General features: G+C 39.6%; 1 protein-coding gene across 1 annotated transcript; it reads right to left on the reverse strand.

Moving 5' to 3' along the window:
- Positions 1-2,250: 2,250 nt before the first annotated feature.
- Positions 2,251-12,452, reverse strand: dusp7 (dual specificity phosphatase 7). The gene is made up of 3 exons (XM_008282085.1): positions 11,941-12,452; positions 9,505-9,933; positions 2,251-6,955 (listed from the first exon to the last, which is right to left on the reverse strand). Exons 1-3 carry the CDS (start codon positions 12,347-12,349, stop codon positions 6,639-6,641), a joined length of 1,155 nt encoding a protein of 384 aa, XP_008280307.1. The 5' UTR covers positions 12,350-12,452; the 3' UTR covers positions 2,251-6,638.
- Positions 12,453-21,049: the final 8,597 nt, after the last annotated feature.

The following is a 21,049-nucleotide window of genomic DNA, read 5'->3' on the forward strand; positions in this document are numbered from 1 at the left end:
TGTCAGGATACATGTCTGCCAGCCTTGCATTGGTGAGATGAGCTCTTGAAACCACTTTCAACTGTATCAAACCATGACCCTGAGAGTGGCCTCCCATGTTTCATCACTAATTGTTAAACCCAGGTCAGTTTCCCATCGTTTCTTGATTTCCTCAGGAGATGTAGGATAAGAGTCATTAATTATTTTGAACAGGGTAGAGGTTAGTCTTTGCTTTGCAGGTGTAAAAACAGATTTCTGATGTGGATATTAGCTTTAGTTTTAGTCTCTTTTCTTAACATGTAAATTAATTCTTTCTTCTTTTCTTTTTACTAGTTATTATCTGTATCTATTTTCACAAAACAGTGGATATTTGTAAAATGTATTCATGTATTTATTTTGTTTGTTAATAGAGTAAATACAATATGAAACTTGAATGAGCAGCAGGTTAGCTTAGTTCAGCCTGCAGACTGGAAACCAGTTAGCCTGGCTAAATTTACTGACCAGATCAGTGCAAGTAATGATGCACTGAACTGCAAAGACCTGTTATTACAGACTTTACAGAGGGTTAGATTGTGATCTGAGCGGTTGAAGCGGGTTGTTTTTCTCTAGTCTTTTATTTTAAACGCAGACAACGTGTTCCATTTTTACCACACATAAAACACACAAAGTAGTGTATGGGAAAGGAAGTGGCTGAGTTTCAGTTTAGGCAATCGGATATGTAGCTACTAGAAACCACAGCAAAGAAACAACAAGACAAGGCTTGTGTGTGATTGTGGAAGAAGATGAGGGGAAGTCTTAGGCAAAGCAAAACCAAAAGACAGAAAAAAACAAGCAGTTGCCACAGTCTTCTCCGACATTGCAATCCCTTTTAAAAAAGGCTTTGAACAGACAATACACAACTGTGTATCAATGTATTTGTCAATGACTTTAACTCCTCCTGTAGCCACCCAAAAGTTTTAAACAGATATTTGAGGTAAAGTTAAATACAGGATATTAAAAAAACAAACTATAATGACATGTATCTACTTACAACTACATTATAGTGTATTATAAACTATTTATAACATGTTTATACACAATTTATTTAAAAGGCATACTTAGATCTAGGATAAAAAGAATGAAAATAGAAAGATGAAACAAATCCAGAATTTGTAAATGCAGTCCTTCTTCTACACACACACACACACACACACACACACAAAGTTTAACCAATAGGCTTGACCAGAGGAAACCTCCAGCGAGGCAGCTTACCATCCCACTTGTGAGATAAATCCGCCTTCCTGTTCTGGATTGCTTTGCAGACACTTGTTGCCAATGCTGGAACAGCAACTTCTCCTATAGGATTTTACACCCCTGAATCAGGCTTTTCACCATCTGGAAGGCTGTGCACGTGCATATTGGATTATTATAACAGCCAAGAGGGAAAAAAGAAAAGCTTTCTCCCTGTAAACACCTGTGATTGGCCAAAATCTACATTTCCAAAGCCTGAAAACAGAGCCAAGATGAGGTGCCGAAGTCTAGTTTCCTCCCAGACCATTTGAATAAAGGTAGTTATAGAATTTTTGCCCACATGGAAAAAAAAAAAAAAAGTAAATTAAAAAAATGATACTGCCTATCCCAGGTTCAACATAAAATGTTGATGTAAAGCCATTTTTGTGGATGATTACCTGCGAAAAATGGCATATCTGAGTGGAATTTATATCTGCAACTCACATTTTAAAGCAAAAATCAGACATTTTGGAGACTTAGATGAGAAAACTGATACCACTATCACATCTGTCCATTTACTACATGACAGCACAGCCACCTGCCCAAACACTAGGCTGAGCTAACTGGCTATAGCTTCACATTTAAGCTGCAGATATATCCAACAGTTCATTTAGCGTAACATCATACAAATGTATTCCTCACAACAGTGTCTGTCAACCTTAAAGCGAGCCAGTGTCTGCTTGCTACACCTTGTCTACCAGCTTTGGTCAGTTCAAGCAAAAAGTGCTTTTCTGATATTTTTTCTTTGTAATTTTGGCAAATATTAGAAACGTGAACCTCTGAAATGTTTCAGAACAAGGCGACAGTTACAAGAATGCTTTAACCCTCCCATCAGACTTAGTGGGTATTGTGCTTCATTTTTATCTTTTAATCCAACAATAATCAAACACTGTTTCATGTAAGCTGTCAATATACAGCATAGAAAGCTGTTCATTCAGTTCATGTGATACTTAAAAGAATCTAACAGAGGTTTGTGGTTTACAAAAAAAGAGAGGAAACATGTTAAAGAAAAAAATATTTCAATATTTATTTGCGGTATAAACATGTCTTGTGTTGTTTTTATATACTGTACAATACATAGGGTCAATCGTATTTCCTTCAGTAGACAGAAAGGTGAAACTGCCCCGGTTAACATGCCCCTTGTTTTTATACACAGACAGATTGCATCTTTTTTTTAAAAACTGTCTACAGCACAATACAAAACAGCTATTCAACGTGACTTTGAAGCTGTAACACGATGCAAGATGCATTGTCAAAAAAATCCCTGAAAAATTCCTCACTGAGGTAACATTTTTAAAATCATTCACTTTTTCTTTCACTTTGTATCTCACGCTGCCACCGCCTCCCTCCTCGGGCTCTGCTCTCGCTCATTCACGTCTTTCTCTCTCGAAGCAACATTCTTACCAAAGATGTAGCTACAAGTTTAAGGACACAGAAACGCCCGTTCCCGTGATCTGGCAAATTTACAAACAGAGAACTTGATTTCTCTTTCATTGTTACAAAGACACACAAAAGAAACCCACAAGAAAGCAGCTTGAAATCAACTGTATTCTTTTTTTGTTTTTTTTTTTAAATAGAAAAGCTCTGTACTGAAATATATTTCAATCCTAGGGTGCAAGTGATCAAGTCCTCAGTGTTTTTTTTCTTATTGTAAGTGGGATATGACTCCAGACGAGGAAAAATCCATTCAAGCTTGGTAGTATTATTTTCATCTCTGATGCTATAATAGGAGAGGAACTTTTGCATATAAATTCATAACATATATATACTGAGATATATATTCATATTGAAAGGCCACAGGAATAGCATAGAGCACATTATATCAAAACAAGACGGAAAAATACCTTGTAATTCTTTAAGCCGGGTGGTGTAATTGTCTATTGTGAAACATAAGTGGCATGCTGAACCACAGCTGTGTGAAGCTGTGTGTGTGTCTGTGTGTGTTTGCGAGGGCCTCTTTCAGCGTTGGTAGCGGACACGCTGGCCCTATGTTTTTGGACACCCCAGGTGAAATGTTACTTCAGTCCATAAGCCATAATCGAGCTGGATCTTGCAAAGTTATATAGAATAGATATAGTACAAAAGAAGAAGAATTTAAAAATGTTTGAGGTCGTAGATCTACAAAATACTGCAAAAAGGGTGTTTTGATATATTGCAGAGTAACAAAGAGGACCTCGTGTGACCCGTTACGGTAAAAAGACAGTTTGCCGTCTGTTATGACCGTGTTCTTGTTCAAATAACAGATAACAAACGTATTTTTTTTCTACACACAATGCTTTTTTTTCTAAAGTGAGATACAAAGAGTATTGAACAGTCAGCATTAGAAACAAGTTAGAAAGATTATATAAGGCCAGCTAAAACCAACCCTCTTCAGATTCAACTGCTGTGCCCTCCAAAACCCAGTTCTTTGTTTCTGTTTAGACTCCGTCCACACCTTTGAAATTTGCGTAGTTTGCGGTACACATTGGGCCTCATGCAAAAAGCACTTTTAAGGAACATCTTGGTCATTGTGTTTTAAGAGAACTGAAGGCCTGCAGGAGCCCTGTAGGTGATGTAAACATCTCTAATAAACTCATTGGAGCCATTTCTCCACAAGTGGAAAAACACTTACTGGCCTATTATAATACATTATGAATTTGGAGACTACATATGTTACTGATATCAAATAAGATCAGTAAAAAATATTCTTCTTGTCACTGCTTCCAACAGCTGCCTCAGTGTCTTTATGCTGGTGACTGTCAGGCTAAATATCCTCTGTTCCACCTGCCACCTGCAGCGTTACGCTATTCTCTCATTTGGCATTGTTTCTGTCACACTACAAACAACTGTAATAATACTGTAATAATAAGCTATTTCTCTTTTTCAGGTCTCATAATGCAAATATTGTCATTGCTCAATTTATCCTGTTTGATTCTGCTGATTTCCGACTTGTGCCTCCTGCGGTGTGACACTCCCATAATGTGGCATTTTCACACATGAAACCTTAAACTGAACGATTACAACATGTTTGCTCAAGAAGAAGAAAATGAAAATGTTCTTTCATGAGGCCCATTGTACCTACAGATGTTACCTTAAGTCAAATTCATGTAATTGTTATTCCATCCATAAGTGGAAAGCCAATTAGGAGAAAAAAATACTGCAGCAGAGGAGAATTTAGCCCCATTAAAAAAAAAAAAAAAAAAACATCTTTCTTAAAATCACTGCAGGATTCTCCCATAATATTTTTTCAACCATAATTTCCCCTTTTAGTTTAGGTGCTACAGATGTGGACAGTGCCTCAGAAAACGCTTTGACCACATGCTGTGTGCCGCTGTGTTCAGCAGCAACAGCGGTTAAAAAAACAGTCCTCATTGTTTTGTCTTTCCACCTGGTAAAGCAACATCCAACCCGTGGTTACGTCTACTGTTAGAGAGCATACAGCACCACAGCATGCTCAGGTATACAAAATAATATAGATCTGTTCACTATTAGCTCTATTATATATATTTATATATATTCATTTGTGTTTAATATATCTTTCATATAATATACCCAAGGCTTAAGGGTGAATCGACTCAGACAAATCTTTGTTTGACGAAATGGGGGATCCCTACTAAGAAAGAGCTTCTGTTTTCAGTTTCCTCCGATGCCATTAAGGGACATGAAGTGATTGAAGTAAGTAAGTGCAGTCTGTAGCTGAGGCCAGTCCCAGTCCAGGACACCAGAATCCAACACAGAGACCAGTTTACAATCACAGTCCTGAAGTCCTTTTTGGCAAATCTCTCTAGAATGAACCTAAAACAGGCCAACAAACTGAACAAGTCACTCCTGTGGCAACAGGATGTTTGTAATGTAGGTTATATAAGAAGGCTGAGGTACTTCTTCGCCTGAGGCTGCTAAAATAACTCTCCCCCATCCTTAACCACTAACGTCTCACTGAAGCGTCTGCACAGAACAAAAGCTAAGAGCTGTTAGAAAACCAGTTATGGTGAAACATACCGGTTAGACAACTGTCGTGATGAAGTAACCACGGAAGTTCAGAATTTTAACCGAAATGAAACAAACACTTAAAATAATGTGAACAGCTGGTGGAAACAACTGGTACTTCTTGTTCAGCAACTGGATGAACAGTCATACGGGGAAGGAAGAAGGACCTGGCAACCGCACTTGAAAATAGTTGGCCAAGCGTCATATCTACAGCAGCATTCTCACCCGACCCTCAACCCCGGTTTAAATGATTCCTAACCCCATGCCGCCGTCCGTTCTAACCTCTAACCCAGGCCTAACCCCTGCTCCTCCGCTCAGGGCCCAGTTCCTGCTCCCTCCCCACGGCGCCGTGCAGCTGTCAGGACTTGTCGCAGCCTGGGACTGGCCTCTCCTCTATCCACTCCTCTTCTCTGAATGTCTCTTTATCTGCCTGCTTCCAGCACCGGCTCCAAGTGCCAGCAAGTCAATGGCTACACCACTGTGCAAACTGCATTAGGTCATTACAAACCTAAAGAAAAACAAAACTGAAAAAAAAACACACACAAAAAAAGAAGACAACTAGGACTACCTCAACACCCATTCCCCTTCTTTAGTTTTACAATCTCTTAAGCCATCATTGGATTGGATTACTTTGTTTTTGGACAAAGATAAGATTTCTATGCGTATATATTTATATAAGGTATAGATCTGTGCGTAAATGTACATAAAAATATACAAAAATGCATATAGACATACTGAATTTGTTAAGGACTGCCCATACATTTTCTGCTATGTACGTTAACATACATACAGTACATACAGTACAAACATACATACTTTGTTTGTGTGTGTATGTGTGTGCGCAAAAATGTGTGTTAATTCCTTGGTTTTTGAAAACTCTACATTCAGTAGAGCGAGATTTCCTTTGAGTAAATCCCAGATTCTCCACTTGGCACCAGTCAGCTCAGCTCGCGAGCCGAGACAGAAAGACAGAGAGGATGCTGTCATCTCATAAATCGAGCGCTGTATATGAACCTTTTCTTTGTGTAAAGCTGTCCGTCCTGCTGCGACCGTTCAGTTTCTCAGTCAGTTAGGTCTCCCCTGCTCTTCCAGAACAAGACAAGACAAGTCAGTCGGGGAGTTTTGTTCCTCGATTTCAATCAATGCAGAGGAGAACGCCATTGTAAACCTACAGTTCCCTTCTCTGGGTTCAAATAAACAAAAACACTCCCTGTCCCCTTTAACGTGGCATCAGTGACCCCTCCTGTTGCTCCAACGCTGCTCCGTGGCCAGGCTCTCAGACAACAAGCGTCGGGAGGCTAAAACATTCATTAAAACTGGCTGCTTTTCCTGCAATGCAGCCACTGGTTACCATGGTAACAACACCACCTTGACCACTTCCCCCCCCTTTAACAAAAAAAGGGGGACAGTCGAGAGTCTGATTTTCATGTGGACTCCAGGGTGTCCAGTTGAAACACATTGTGATTGGTCGGGGTGGTGAAGAAGAGCTGGTCGTGCGTAGGGGAGGTCGAGTGGTTGTCGCAGGGGCTGTTCAGGCCCAGTGTCCGCTCAAAGTCCAGGAGCTGGCCCATGAAGTTAAAGTTTGGGGAAATGTTTGACTTTTTCCGCTTGACGAAGTCGTAGGCGTCGTTGAGCGACAGGTTGAGCTTCTGCATCAGGTAGGCCACGGTGACGGTGACTGAGCGGCTGATCCCCGCCAGGCAGTGGACCAGGATGCCGCACTTTTTGGAGCGAGCCTCGTCTGAAGAGGAGGAAACAAAGAGAGCTGGTTTCAGTCATGAACCTTCAAGATTTCAAATTAATAATGAGTCAGACAGATAAAGTGCTTTCTGACTGACATTATGACCAACAGTTATATGCAAATGTATAAAACAAATGATTGGAGCCGGCTCTATTTAAAATCTAATTTAACAGCAGGCTGAGAGTCAGTGATTCATTGCCCTCTCTGGTTGAAATTTCAAGCCTGTTTTCAGGAGGTGTTAATGCTGCTCTTTAAGTTATAATGATTTTAAATGATGCCAGTATGGTTAGGAAATCACTTTATAGCAAATATGTACACAGACAGCTCTTCATGTCACTGAACATCGACCAAATTCCTGCAGAATAACATCATATGGTCAGAAATAGTCCATTAGTGAATCAGTCAGTTCAGTTTGTAACTATATTGATGATTATTTGGAGTCACTTTTACAGAACAAAATACCCTCCATTTGCTATATGACTGCTTTACAGATTTTCTCCTTCTTACTTTATTTTTTCATTAAATACATTTTCTGGACTGACAGAGAATATAATAAGCAAAATAATCAATAATGAAAATAATATCACATTAAATGTTATTAGATGAAAGGCCACTGTCCTTGAATAGCTGTCGATCTGTTTGATTGTTTTACTGTTTGTTGACTATTTGTGTATCATGTATTTGTTTTATATAGCTTTTGATTTTGTGTGGCTGCTACCTCGGCCAGGTCTCCCTCGTAAAAGAGATTTTTGATCTTAATGGGATTTCCTGATTAAACAAAGGTAAACAACAATAATAATGCAATAACAATAACACATCAGCTCAAGATATGAAAACAGACAATTAGATATTTCCATCAACAAAAGCATGCATACAATTATCTGTTTACTTTATCGTATCTTCAATCCAGAATGACCTTTCTCAATGACAGCAGAAAGTCAGAGTTCATTCTGCTTTCCAGTTTACTGTCTGTAGAAAAAAGCTGAATAAAAACATCTTACATTATTAACCGGCTACATCAATCCACCTATCAGTTTCGAGCCCTTGCACTTGCATCTCCACAGGCCATTAGAGCGAGAGTTAAGTGCTTCTTTCCTTCCTTTCTTTCTTCCCTCCGTCTCTTTCATCCTCTCCTTTATCTCTCGCTGCCTCTCCTCACTCTCTCTGCCTGCATCTCTTGTTGTAGGATTGGGGTCAGTTGGCTCATGAGCTCAGGCTGCCAAGGCGATCTCTAATTAAATTTATATGTGATGTGTGCTCACTTTCCACCATAAAAAAGGGGCCAAAAACCCTCGTCTTGAAGAATCAAACCCGACTATACAAGGCTCAGAAGTCAAGCAAGTAGCCAGTGGTTAATCTCCTTGAACTGAGCAGCATTACATCACTTTACTCATGCTTGAAATGCACAATAACGCAAGAACCTCCCATTTATTGATGTATTAAAAAAAATCTCATGCATCTCTCTCTACATTCGTGCAAGCTTTAAAAAAATACATGTGAAAACAATAATTTAGATGTTTAGGGTATTTGCAAGTTTCAGCAGCACAGCATAAAGTCACATCTGTGTCTCCTTCACCCATAATTACCCTGCTGTTACCAAAAAGATCTGATGTAATCCCTGCACATTACAAGCAGTCAGACAGCTCTATTTAACATCAGCATGACCCAAATCTGCCATGACCTCTGGCTCTGGCATATGTCACACTTCCTCCCACCTAAGCAGAATCATTACTCTAAAGAAAGGGGAGAAATGTCAGTGGTCTGCACAATTTAAGACAAACATGCCATTGATTCATCAGAGACGGTATTCATTCATTCTCTGTGAATTAAGTCAGATGGAATGATGGGAATGATGGGAAATGCCGAAAATAGGATGAGATGACGGCTAAAATTCTTCTATCTCCAGTGCAACCCCATTCTCAAAGAATCCATTTCCATGTTTTATTCACAAATGTCGTGTTACATTTTATGATTTTAAATTCCTATGTTATCTGTCTTAGAGAAATGCAGGCATTTGACAGCGTGAGTGCAGCTTTGTGAAGCATTTTTAGCGAAATTCACACAAATTCTGCGTAAAATTATTTCCACAAAAGTAAATATGCATTGTTTATGATTTACGATGGAAATCTTAGATAAATGTATATAAATCTATAATAATACAACAAAACGTAAACCACTTTTCTTAGTCCTATATAATATTAAATGTTAAATCTTTAGGAGGTTTAATTTAATGAGCAGAATTTAATTATTATTACTTGCTGGACAAAAATGTCTCTTTTGGTGATCATTTCTTAAGCAGAAATACTAAATGTACTGGTTCCAGCTTCTTAAAACGTGCAGATCTGCTGCTCTTCTTTATAATAATACACTAAACATCTGTGGATTCTGGACCCTGGCAAAACAATCTATTTGTAGATGTGACCTCAGGCTCGATCAATGATTAATGACAAAAATTCTCAGTAGAAAATCAAAACAATTGCTACCCTTGTGTATCTACAAATCTGATGTTTATCTGACATAACACCACTGCATTTTCCACCTTCACTCACCGATAAATGAAATGGCCTCGGGGAAAAACTGTGAGAGGTTCTGGCTCCAGTGATCAGAGATAGGGATCTGTTTGTACTTGAAGTCCCCTTCATGTTCGAACATGTTGGGCAGGTTGGGCGTCACGTTGAGGATGTACTTGATGTTGTACTTGCTGAGCACATCCAGGTTGGTGGAATCTTTGGCACAGCCCAGGTAAAGGTACGGCAGGATCTGGACAGGGAACGCTGGCTGGTTGTTGGGGAGGGGGCTGCCCTCCGACTCGGTAGCGCTGCCCGGCTCGCGGTCAGATTCTCCATCCGAGCAGTCGGAGCTGATGCGGAGTCCCCCAAGGCCGAGGACGGAAGCTGGTGGGGAGCTGCTGGGACAGGAGCAGTCCAAATTGGTCTCGCAGTGCTCGGGGTACTCAGACTGGAACTTGTTGAAGCCTCCTGGAGGACACAGGAAAAAGAAAAAAAGAAAATCAATGTTAGAATAAAGCCAAGAAAGTCATGGCTTTGGGTGTTATAAAATGTACCTAAAGCGTGTAATTTAACATTAACTCTGCAGATAATAAACCTAAACGACGAGCAATTAATCCTATTGATACTATTACCAAACATTTCTGAAAAACAGAATAGTAAAGGTGGTATAAACAAGAAGAATATGTTTTAAATTCGAAAAGTCCAACCTAAGACACACACATGAGGACAGTTCATGAACCTAAATGACCAAAAAATTACTTCATTTATACTCTTACTTAATAATTTGGGGGAAAAACACAACAATAGAGTTGGTAAAAATATTTTTTAGAATAGAAAAATCCAATCAAAGACACACAACATGAGGGCAGGTCATGAATTCATGAACCCAAATGGCAAGAAATGAACCTTATTTATACTATTACAAAATACATACATATTTAAAAGTGAACAGTAACGGGGGTAAAAATGAGAAAATATCTTTTAAAACAGAAAAATCTGATTTAAGACACACATGACGAAGGCAGGTCATGAACTAAATGACGACAAAATTAACCTTATTCACACGATTATAAAATATCTAGAAAATGAGGTGGTAAAAATGCAATGTTTTGCAACAGAATATTCAAATCTAAGATGCATTAAGTCTCTATTTCTTCTCTGTCAAACATGATCCAGATGGAGGTGTAATGGTGGACAAAACAGAATCACCTCACACAGCTTTCTCACTCAACTCACATTGAGATTAATGCCTCAAATATAAACTGTATATTTCTATTAGAATGAAGAGAGAATAAGGAACTAAAATCATTTTTGTGGAGTTATTCTATTCAAATCCTGTTTTGTTTTTTTATATAAATGCAGCCCCACATCATAACCCTGATGTGGCAGATTTATTTACATATTTATTTATTCATTTATTTTAAAAGGGGGGTATATTTACATGAGAATGAGGCAGAAAACAGGCTGGACAGATGTGGTCCATTGAGAAAAGCGGAGCCGTGCGGAGGATCAGCAGCAGACCAGGACATGCAGCTCCGCTACAACAGCACGCAGCTCAGTGGACTTTTTGTGAATGGCAGCGACTCCCGTCAAACATTTCCACCACGTCCAGGTCAGACGTCCTCCTCTCTGCTGCTGCCACCGCATGTAATGCACGATCTGCGCCTAGTATTGTTTTAATGTATTTTGTTTCAAATGAAGCACATCAGCTTTTTGTTGGGATGCTGGAGGATTGTGCAAAGAGCGTCGTCGTGTCCTCGTCTTTCTGTTCATTCATGAAAAAAAGAGCCTGTCTGTCTTTTCCTGAAGGAACACAACATGGCGGGGCTTTTTTCTTTTTTTTCTTTTTTGCATCATTTAATTGAAAACATACCGTATTTGCAACCAGCTCTGTATTCTGAGACACGGTTTTATCCTTTTTTATTATTTTGGTGAAAAACCAATCAGAAGAATTCATGTCAACACCAGAGTTGAGAGTGGCAGGATGTCACCATCATACCATCAGAGCTTATTCTAACAGGCCAAACTGTCTCTTTAGCAGCAAATAACTCACTTTAGTGTGTAGACAGATGATAACAGCTGGATTTATTTTAAGTGGCGCCACACTGTGACCCTGTAATCCCACTACAAACACTTGTATCCATGTAATAATGTTTCACAGGCTACTAATAGGAGCCTGAGCCACAATCAGTCCTTTGAACACCCAGAATCTCCAGTATTCTGGCGCAAATCAGACAAATCCAGTAAATGTGACTATTAATTAAAGCATTAACACTGATGTATAGTTACTGCTTGGTATTAATTATTAGTGAGAGTGACACCAGCAGATCATGTAATTGGGACATTTAAGTTCATCACATGAGAGTGGAATTAAACAATCACTCCACATTATCATAAAGCAATAGTGTGTGTGTTGTTTTTATGAATTAAAGCCACGACATGTTGAGATTTAAAGCCACATTGATCTGCTCTTACCCTCCAGGTAGAAAGCCTTGCAGCCGTCGTCCCGGAGCTTCTGCAGCAGCAGCCCCAGCACGGAGCTCCCCAGCCCGGACTCCTGCCGCTCCGAGGTCGCCTCGTCGTACAGGACCACCACGTCCGTCTTGCAGCGCTTGGCGAATTTCTCCTTGTCCTCGTTGTTGGGGATGATGGAGCGGATGGGGAGGTTGCCCTTCTTAAGCCTGCGGAGCATGAGGCCCGGGATGGCCAGGTTGATGGCCGACTCGATGTGCGAGGACTCGTACAGCTCATGGGGTCTGCAGTCGAGCAGCAGCAGCGCGCCGGCCCCGGACTCCAGCTCCTCCTGCAGCCACTCCACGCTCTTACTCGACATCATCATCATAGTCACGATCACGGAGCCTCTCCACAGATGATTAATTTTCATCAGGGAAACGTTAATCCGCCTGCCCCCTGTTGCCACATGAAAACAACACAACAGAATAGAAAAAAAAGGGGGGAAAGGAACGAAAAAATAAAAAATACAAAAATCACGGCGCTAAACTTCCTTTCCTGCGGCCACCACCACCTCCACCTCCACCACCACCACCACCACCGCCGCTGCTGCTGCTGCGCACCCGACACACGCTTCCACACACACACATCCAACACGCACGCACAGATGCCCCTCTGGTCGGAGCAGGAAACTTGAACATGCAGAGGTTTCTTTCCCTCCTTCCTTCAGTCCGACACAAGAAGTAGAGCTTTCAGTCCTGTCCATCGACGTCCATTTGTCGAGTCCGCTCCAACTTTGACGGGGGTCCGTGGACCCTCACGACGCGGGCCCGGAGACGCCTCGTTCAGTGTCCGATCGGGAAGCGAGTCTGGGATGAGCTGCGGATGCTAAAGCCCATGATTATTGTTATTATTTGACATGCTGGCCCCGTGGTGCGCCTCTGGTTTGTCACTTCCACTGGATGCGTTAAAGAGGCTCTGCGGGCTTGTCATTGAGAAGAGGGAGGAGCGCAGAGATTTAAAGGCGCAGAGCTGCTGAGGATTCACAGGAGCTCAGGCTGCCTTCACAGGCGATCCATTCATTGATAGTCTGCTCTAACACTGAATAAGACAAGTGACAGCAAGGAATACCTGCAAATGAAACTCTGAATTTAATTCCTACATGGATGCCAGCTGAGTTGCACTGAGGTTAACCCGGGCCTTCATTTCCGTGTTTGAGAGACATTGTTACCTCTTCAAGAGTAGATTTACAAACATGTCTTTCATTCATATCACTTGTGGACCATAAATAACGGGTTATTTTACAGATTAAAGGTGAATTCTCTCCCCTTTTGGCTTTCGTTTTGCCAGATCCTTAATATATGCTAAAAGAAACAAGTAGTGAGAATACTTCACACCTTTTAGGGTCAAGAATGAACATTCAGTCCCAACATCTGAGCAAACATGTCATTAAAAGTTTAAAATATGATTTCAATTATTGCTACTAGCTTTACAGATGTTTTAAAGGAAGGTGTAGAGCAAAATACAAGTTTATTTTCTATGCCCAAGGCAAGCAGTGTCCACTTTGTGAGGCACACCTGCACTAAAGTGAGATTTAATGCCTGCAATGTTCAGTTTGTTTTGACACTGCCACAGAGGTGTTAATTCTATACTTTAACATCATGCTGAGAGGTGTTTCCCATATCCTGCCACCCAGCCACATGTGTGTGAGTAGAGAGACAGAGAAAAACAGCTGAAACCACAAGTTTACATACACTGTACAAAAATACAAAGAACCCTTTTTTCTCTCATTATCTGACATTAAATCAGACAATTTTTTCCCCCTGTTTTAGGTCAGTTAGGATTACCATCATTATTTCTATTTGCTAAATGCCAGAATAATGAGAGAGACATTTTTTTATAGAATTTTTTTTATTACTTTCCTCAAAGTCACAAGTTTACATACACTAACATTACTATGCCTTCAAACTATTTGGGAAAGCCCAGATGATGATGTCATGGCTTTGGAAGCTTTTGATAGGTTAATTGACAACATCTCAGTTAACTGGAGGAACACCTGTGGATGTATTTTAAGGTACACTTTAAGACAAGTCTAAAGAAATCAGCCAAGATATCTGGAAGAGAATTGAGGACCTTCACAAGTCTATTTCATCCCTCGGTACAATTTCCAGATGCCTGAAGGTTCCACATGCATCTGTTCAAACAATTATACGCAAGAATAAACATCATGGGAATGTCCAGCCATCACACCGCTCAGGAGATGGGTTCTGTGTCCCAGAGATAAAGTGTTTTGGTGCGACCCCAGAACAAAAGTAAAAGACCTTGTGAAGATGCTGCTGAAGCTGGTCATTATTATTAGTGTCATTATCCACAGTGAAACGAGTCCTGTACCGACATGAGCTGAAAGGATACTCAGAGAGGAGGAGACATTACTCCAAAAACACTATAAAAAAGCCAGATTACAGTTTGCAAATGCACACAGGGACAAAGACCTTAATTTTGGAGACATGTCCTGTGGTCTGATGAAACTAAAACTGAACTGTTTGGCCATAATGACCATTGTTACATTTGGAGGAAAAGGGGAAAGTTTGCAAGCCTGAGAACACCATCCGAAATGTGAAGCATGGGGGTGGCAGCATCATGTTGTGGAGGTGTTTTGATGGAGGAAGGACTGATGCACTTCACAAAACAAATGGCATCACGAGGAAAGAACATTATGTGGAAATATTGAAGCAACATCTGAAGACATCAGCCAGGAAGTTAAAGTTTGAGCACAAATGGGTCTCCCAAATGAACAATGACCCTAAACATAGCACCAAATTAGCTACAAAGTGGCTCAGGGACAACATAGTCAATGTTTTGGAGTGGCCATCACAAAGCCCTGATCTCAATCCCATAGAAAATTTGTGGGCAGGGCTGAAAAGGCTTGTGCGAGCAAGGTGGCCAACAAACCTGACTCAGTTACACCAGTTCTGTCAGGAGGAATGGGCCAGAATCCCAGCAAAGTATTGTGAGAAGCTTGTGGAAGGATACCAAAACCATTGACCCAAGTCAGACAGTTTAAAGGCAATACTACCAAATGCTAAGGAAATGTATGTCAACTTCTGACTCTGAAGAAAGTAATAAAAAATATTTCTGTTTCTCAGACATTTAAAAAATAGAAACAAGGGCGCCCAGAAAGTTCAGCGGGTAGGGTGGGCGACCCATGTACAAGGGCTATAATCCCCGACGCAACGGCCGCAGTTCGATTCCAGCCAGCGGCTTGTTTGCTGCATGTCATTCCCCCTCCTCCCCACGTTTCACTGTCAAACTATCATTAAAGGCAGAAAAGCCCAAAAATATATCTTTAAAAAAAATAGAAATAATTTTGGTAATCTTAAGTGACCCAAAACAGGAAATGTTTAGTTACATTTAATGTCAGACAGTGAGAAAAAAAAAGAAGGTTATGTGTCTTTTTATAGTGTATGTAAACGTCTGGCTTCAACTGTATATTTTTCAACTGCTATTTTACACCTAAATTTTATTTATTAATTTTTTTACAACGTGTTTCACTAAAGTCGCACAATTTTACTGTAGTTTAATTAGCTAACAATATTATTTTACAAAAATCTGCCAACAAAAATAAAACATGACAGCATTCCAAATTTGTACATTTTTAAAAAAAATGACTTTTTGTTTGAATTTTTTTGTCGTTTTACAGTATGACTACTAAATCTATGACTTGTGTGGATAAATCCTCAATCAAGTAACTGGACCACACTGTAGAAGTGTATCACTTCAGATGGCTGGAATGTGGCAGTGATGTTACCATATTTGCTGTATAAATACTGGACACCATATTTAAAGCTTTACTAGTTTTATAATGGTCTACAACAACAAAAGATTGTCTTCAATTCTCACTATGCTGACACTTAAATACTGAGAACACTGCGCATTTTTGTACATTAAATGTTTTGCTCACAAACACTTGTGTCCCTCTTTAGACGATACCCAGCCAAGACCAATAGAGCTGAGACAGGCAACGTTTAGTTCTTTTTATTCTAACGTAGTAGACATTGAGAACCTACAATTTACACATTGGTTATCAGTGTTTCCAAAATCCTTCAATTTATTTGGTTGCCATAAGTTGCATCCATAACTCAGAGACTAAAGTTCTCTGGCCTCCTTTTCGTGTTCGGTTGATATTCTCAGAGTACCATGCACTCAGTGTTTTGATAAATTAACAAGAGACAGAATTATGGGCCTCACGCACAAGTAGTGACTCAAGTCCCACCATCAATTTTTGTTTGGTCTCCACAACACCTTCACTCAGTCCACCCACCACATACACCTCCACACAAAAGAAATAAATGATCACTGGGCACATTTCTAAGTGAAAGTTGGCTTTTGGGTGCTGAACAGAGTCATGTAGCAACATTTTCAAAGTATATCTTTACAGATTGTGAGACATAATATGAGCATATCACACAGCAAAGAAACAGTTCCAGTTTGTCTCTTGGTATCACAGCAGTTTCCAGTGAAAACTTTGTATTTGAGGAAGTGTTACAGATTCTGAGTAAGTTTCAAAATGAGAGTTGGGTGAAATTAAAACATAAAACATTTCAGAATATGCCTTTGAGGGATATGAAAATGGGTTTCCTAGAAGACCTATTTGGGCAAATACAGGAGGCATTCAATTAAAAAAAAAAAAGATGCTCCTGATGCTCACATACCTGCAATGTGTATTTTCCTCAGGCAGCATTTTGCTCTCTTCGGGCATGATTGATTGATTTGTGGCAGTCAAGAAGGTAGGACTGCTAAACTATGAATATTTAGTTTAATAACACAATATCATCCAGATAATCTTACTTAGGATAAGTTAAACATAGATAAACATGTAACCACAATGCACTACATTAAAAAAGGGGAGGATAAATCCACAGCCTAAGGTAACATTGTTATGTTTCTGATTTTGGTAATAAAAAATAAATAAATCTGAAGACAAACTGCAAGAAAAACTGACCAATCTTCTCATTTGACAAGTTGGAACCAACACATTTTAGTTTTTCTACCTACATAGATGAAGATGAAGACTTTCTGTGAGCTCCACTAGTTGTTTAAACACTACTTATGCTATTTTCAGCCACTTCACTTTACTTACAACTTGCCAAAGTTCTTATGAATCTTGAAAGAAATGGGGTTTTAGTTTTCTGTTACTCAGTGGATTTACTAATCATCTCACCACTAATGCATAGTTGTATATAATGTCCTTCAACAGGCAGGTGATGTTTACACTCCACCGCCATCCGTCTTTTCCTCACATTGCTGCGGGGTGTCACTGTGGTGTCATGTGGGATATTCCTCCATCTGTACCTGCTACACTGAACAAGCCATCACTACGTCTCCCCATGAATGACCTAATAAGGCATCAGCAGGTTGTGACAGCGGCAGAGAAGGGGGAAAAGAGGAGCGTTTGATTTCCTCACAGCTGCAGAGAGGAGGGGTGGGGGATGCACCAGCTGCAGACAATGGCTCTTTATCCCCCCCAGTGACTTACACACAAACACACACTCACTCACTGACAAAACACAAACACATGCGTACACACAAAAATACACTCACAAACTTTAGGGCTCTTGTGCTTCCACTCCCTTCATGGACAACAACAGGCTCTCTGAGAGAGTGTGCAGCCTCGCTGTGTGTGTTTTTGTTTGTCTACAAACTGCTCTCCAACAGTAAAACCAAACTATCAGAATTTATTCTGAAAATTCCACGAGTATAAACGGAAACTTCACTCATGATGAAGTTGTTAGACTTTGTTTCAGATAGGGTCACGGCATGTAAGGGTCTTCCTCAAATGATCAAATCTAACTTTTTGCACTTGTTTTGTTACCTTAAAAACCTTCAAAACAGGTCTGCCATGTTTACTAAAGACCCTCCACTGAAAATCAAGTTTTTTTTAATGTTGATAACATGTCCATGTGGTGTCTTTATACGAGACATATCATGGGTAAAAAAAGCAGTCAATGCCATGACTAAGCATTTCAACCTTATAATAGACAGATGACAGACTCAAAAAACAGATTGTGACTTACAGGGTTACATAGAAAGGAACCAATCCTTTCGTTATCATTATTCTTCAGAATCAGTTTCCGATTCAAACACATATAGCTGAATTATTCCACTGTCACAAATTGCCAGCATAGAGTAGCTCTACAGTGTCTTTGCAGAGTCATAGACGATGGAGTCGAAGGAAATAATGGCGTAGAGTTACATCTAAATCAGTTTAAGGGAGGGAGGGATTATTTTTATTGACAAAACTTTGAAATACGATACACAGAAAATAAATCCTAGAAAATAAATCAATGATCAGAGACAGACTTTAACAAAATTGTTGCTGAGTTACAACATGTCTCTGTAGATCATCTTTATTTTTTCAGGGTGATGCATTTAATGGACAGAAAGAGAGCCAAAAGAGACTCATTTACCTAAACCGATAACATGAGTGAACGATTTGATGTGTTTTCTGCTTTATAACTTCACAAATTCTAAATAAACAGGGAATCAGAGCCAATCCACATATCATATTCTATGTGTCACAATACCAGTACAGTAGTCTGTCTGTCCGGAGGGCAGTGGTCTGTTTTTTGGAGTGATGTGTGATTTACTGAGCATTTGTGTAGGCTCTAATAGATAAAAAAAAAAATGATTAAATGTAACTTTAGTGGGACTATAAGAGTTTGACACTTAAAAAACACTCAACTGATCTGCAGCTGCGAGACTGTGTGGGTCTGGTTTGGCAACATATGCAAGCAACCTATCAACTGTTGTCACATTTCATTTCAAATGCAGCTCAATTCTGATTGGAGCTCAGTTGTACATGACAGATATTTACTCCAAATAAGGCCTCCACACTTCAAAGTAGTGACTCAGTGCTTATAGTAAGAAGCTGATTGAGAAAGATTTCAGGGCTTTTTACTTGTATTTGCTCACAAATGTTGGAGGCAACAACTGAGATGAACCACACAATAAGACAAATGAGATCATATATAAGGATTTGAATGTCTATCTGAATGACAAAAGAACTAAAGTCATGGGAGGCTTTACCGACCATTGTGAAACTGCTTGCTCATACATGCATTGACAGTCTTTAATCTTCCTTTTTGGAAAGCACAGGGGCTTTTGGATTGTCTATGTACACACATTTCCTGTTTCACAATACCTGTAGTCTGTGTCAACACCATCCAGTTTTTAGAAACTTGCCCTCATCTGTACACCACTGCCCCCAAGGGCTTCAATTAGCTTTATATCTGAAATAAATTGTAATGAACTATGAAGAGCAACCACACCAAGACCTGTGACTGCAAGGTAGCCTATTCAAAAAGAAAAAAGCAATATGATTCTATCCTCTATTGACACAAAGCCATCCTTCACTGATAGAAAAAAACCAAAAAAACAAAAAACAACATCCTCCTTTAGCCAGATTAAAGAGCCCTTAATTCGATCTTAAATCTACAGAATGGTAATGTCATTTTCTGTCCCATTTGCAAAGCTGGAATTGAACTTCCTTGTCTGTCTGAAACGCTGTTTCTCTGACTGAAAAGCCACATACTGAAAATATGATAAAATATAATACACATATCATCGCATAATGTAAAAATCACGGACAAAGATAAATCTTATCACATGACGATTTCTGGGATTTAGAGAAACAAGATGAGGAGGAGGAGGAACAGTTTTTTGTACTTCAGGAAGAAAAGGCAGGCAAATGACAGCAGACCTGTTGCTGCAGCTGCCCCTCACCGCTGCCATTCCACATGTTGCTGTTATTGTCCAGTGCCTCCAGTGCTTCATGTTCTCAGGATTTTGGCCTTTGGATCTCTCAGTAATGTATAGGATCACTCACTGCAGCGAGTTCTTACAGCCAAATAACTACACAACCCTGTCCCACCCAAACTTCTGTATCACTAAACTGCATTTTGAATTACATTTCAAGAGAAACTTATTCTCTCTCAGATTCTGTTACTCTGTGCCGCATCATGTATATTTGTCATTTAATATATCACTTTCCAGGTGTTGTGTCTTTTCGCCAACCAATCATACGTTAGATAAGGCGGTACTCGTCACCCTGGTAAGCCAGAAAAGGGAGAAAAAGTTTCAAACATGTAGTAAATAGGTTATATTTTTACTCAAACTATGATATTGTCATCAATCTACCCAAACAGCGATTTAAAATTCTACTTAGGTCTGAAAATAATGGTCTGACAGGGGACACAAATTTAAGGCTCCTGTGTTGGACTTCTGCCACCGCTGCCCCTTCATCACAGAGAGAAAATATGTTTCCCTCCTAACGTCACTAAAAAAGCAGTTTAGTTGTATAGGAGCGTATTTGTGGAAGACAGGGTTGTACTACAGATAGCATTAGATTAAAACAGCACTGGGTGTGCAAGAGCCACAAATGACTCGACGGCTCAAACTACAGAAACAAAAAATGGCTTGTGGTAGTCAGCACCAACACTAAGGTTGTGTACAAAATTACTGCATATGCAGCCCATTCTTTTTTTCATGTTTTCATTTCTAGATTTTTCTTTTAACTGTTCACACTTTGGAGTAAATACAAGTTTAAAAAAATAAAATAAAAATGCTTGTGCTGACCAGTCCACACAACCATTATACAATTCCCTAAGTTGGTATAGATACATGTCATAACAGATCATTAGGCCTGATGTCACAGTATTAGATGACAAAGTCAATTTTTCATGTTATGTCCAATGTTAACTGTTCTGGTAGCTGTTGCTGTGATGAAAAATGTCATCAGGTCAGTCGCTAACGTCAGCACAATGATTCAGTTACTACATCTTTGTTTTTTAGTTTTGTCACAAACTGTCATTAAAAACAGATGGTTTGTTTACTTTGTGGGTCTGGAAACATATTTTTCTGAAAATGGTGCAAAAAGCAGCCCACTACTACCCACTATATAGTGGCCGTAAAAATGATAACTGCTGAATGAAAAACATTGTCTAAGCCACATAAACCCAGCTTCTACTAACATCTCACAACATATCGAATTTCATACATTCAAAAACTGCTGTTGTGCAACTCATCGTCTTGACTTATGATACATAAAGTGACGAAAATCTCAACTTGCTCAGTA

The sequence above is a fragment of the Stegastes partitus genome, unplaced genomic scaffold (genome assembly GCF_000690725.1).
Source record: "Stegastes partitus isolate 25-593 unplaced genomic scaffold, Stegastes_partitus-1.0.2 Scaffold257, whole genome shotgun sequence".
Lineage (NCBI taxonomy): Eukaryota > Metazoa > Chordata > Actinopteri > Pomacentridae > Stegastes > Stegastes partitus.

Coding starts and splice junctions, on each gene's coding strand:
- dusp7 (XM_008282085.1), bottom strand. CDS start 12,349: ATGAAAATTAATCATCTGTGGAGAGGCTCCGTGATCGTGACTATGATG. Junction 9,934..11,940: donor CAAGGCTTTCTACCTGGAGG/GTAAGAGCAGAT, acceptor TGTGTCCTCCAG/GAGGCTTCAACAAGTTCCAG. Junction 6,956..9,504: donor CGAGGCCATTTCATTTATCG/GTGAGTGAAGGT, acceptor CCTCCTCTTCAG/ACGAGGCTCGCTCCAAAAAG.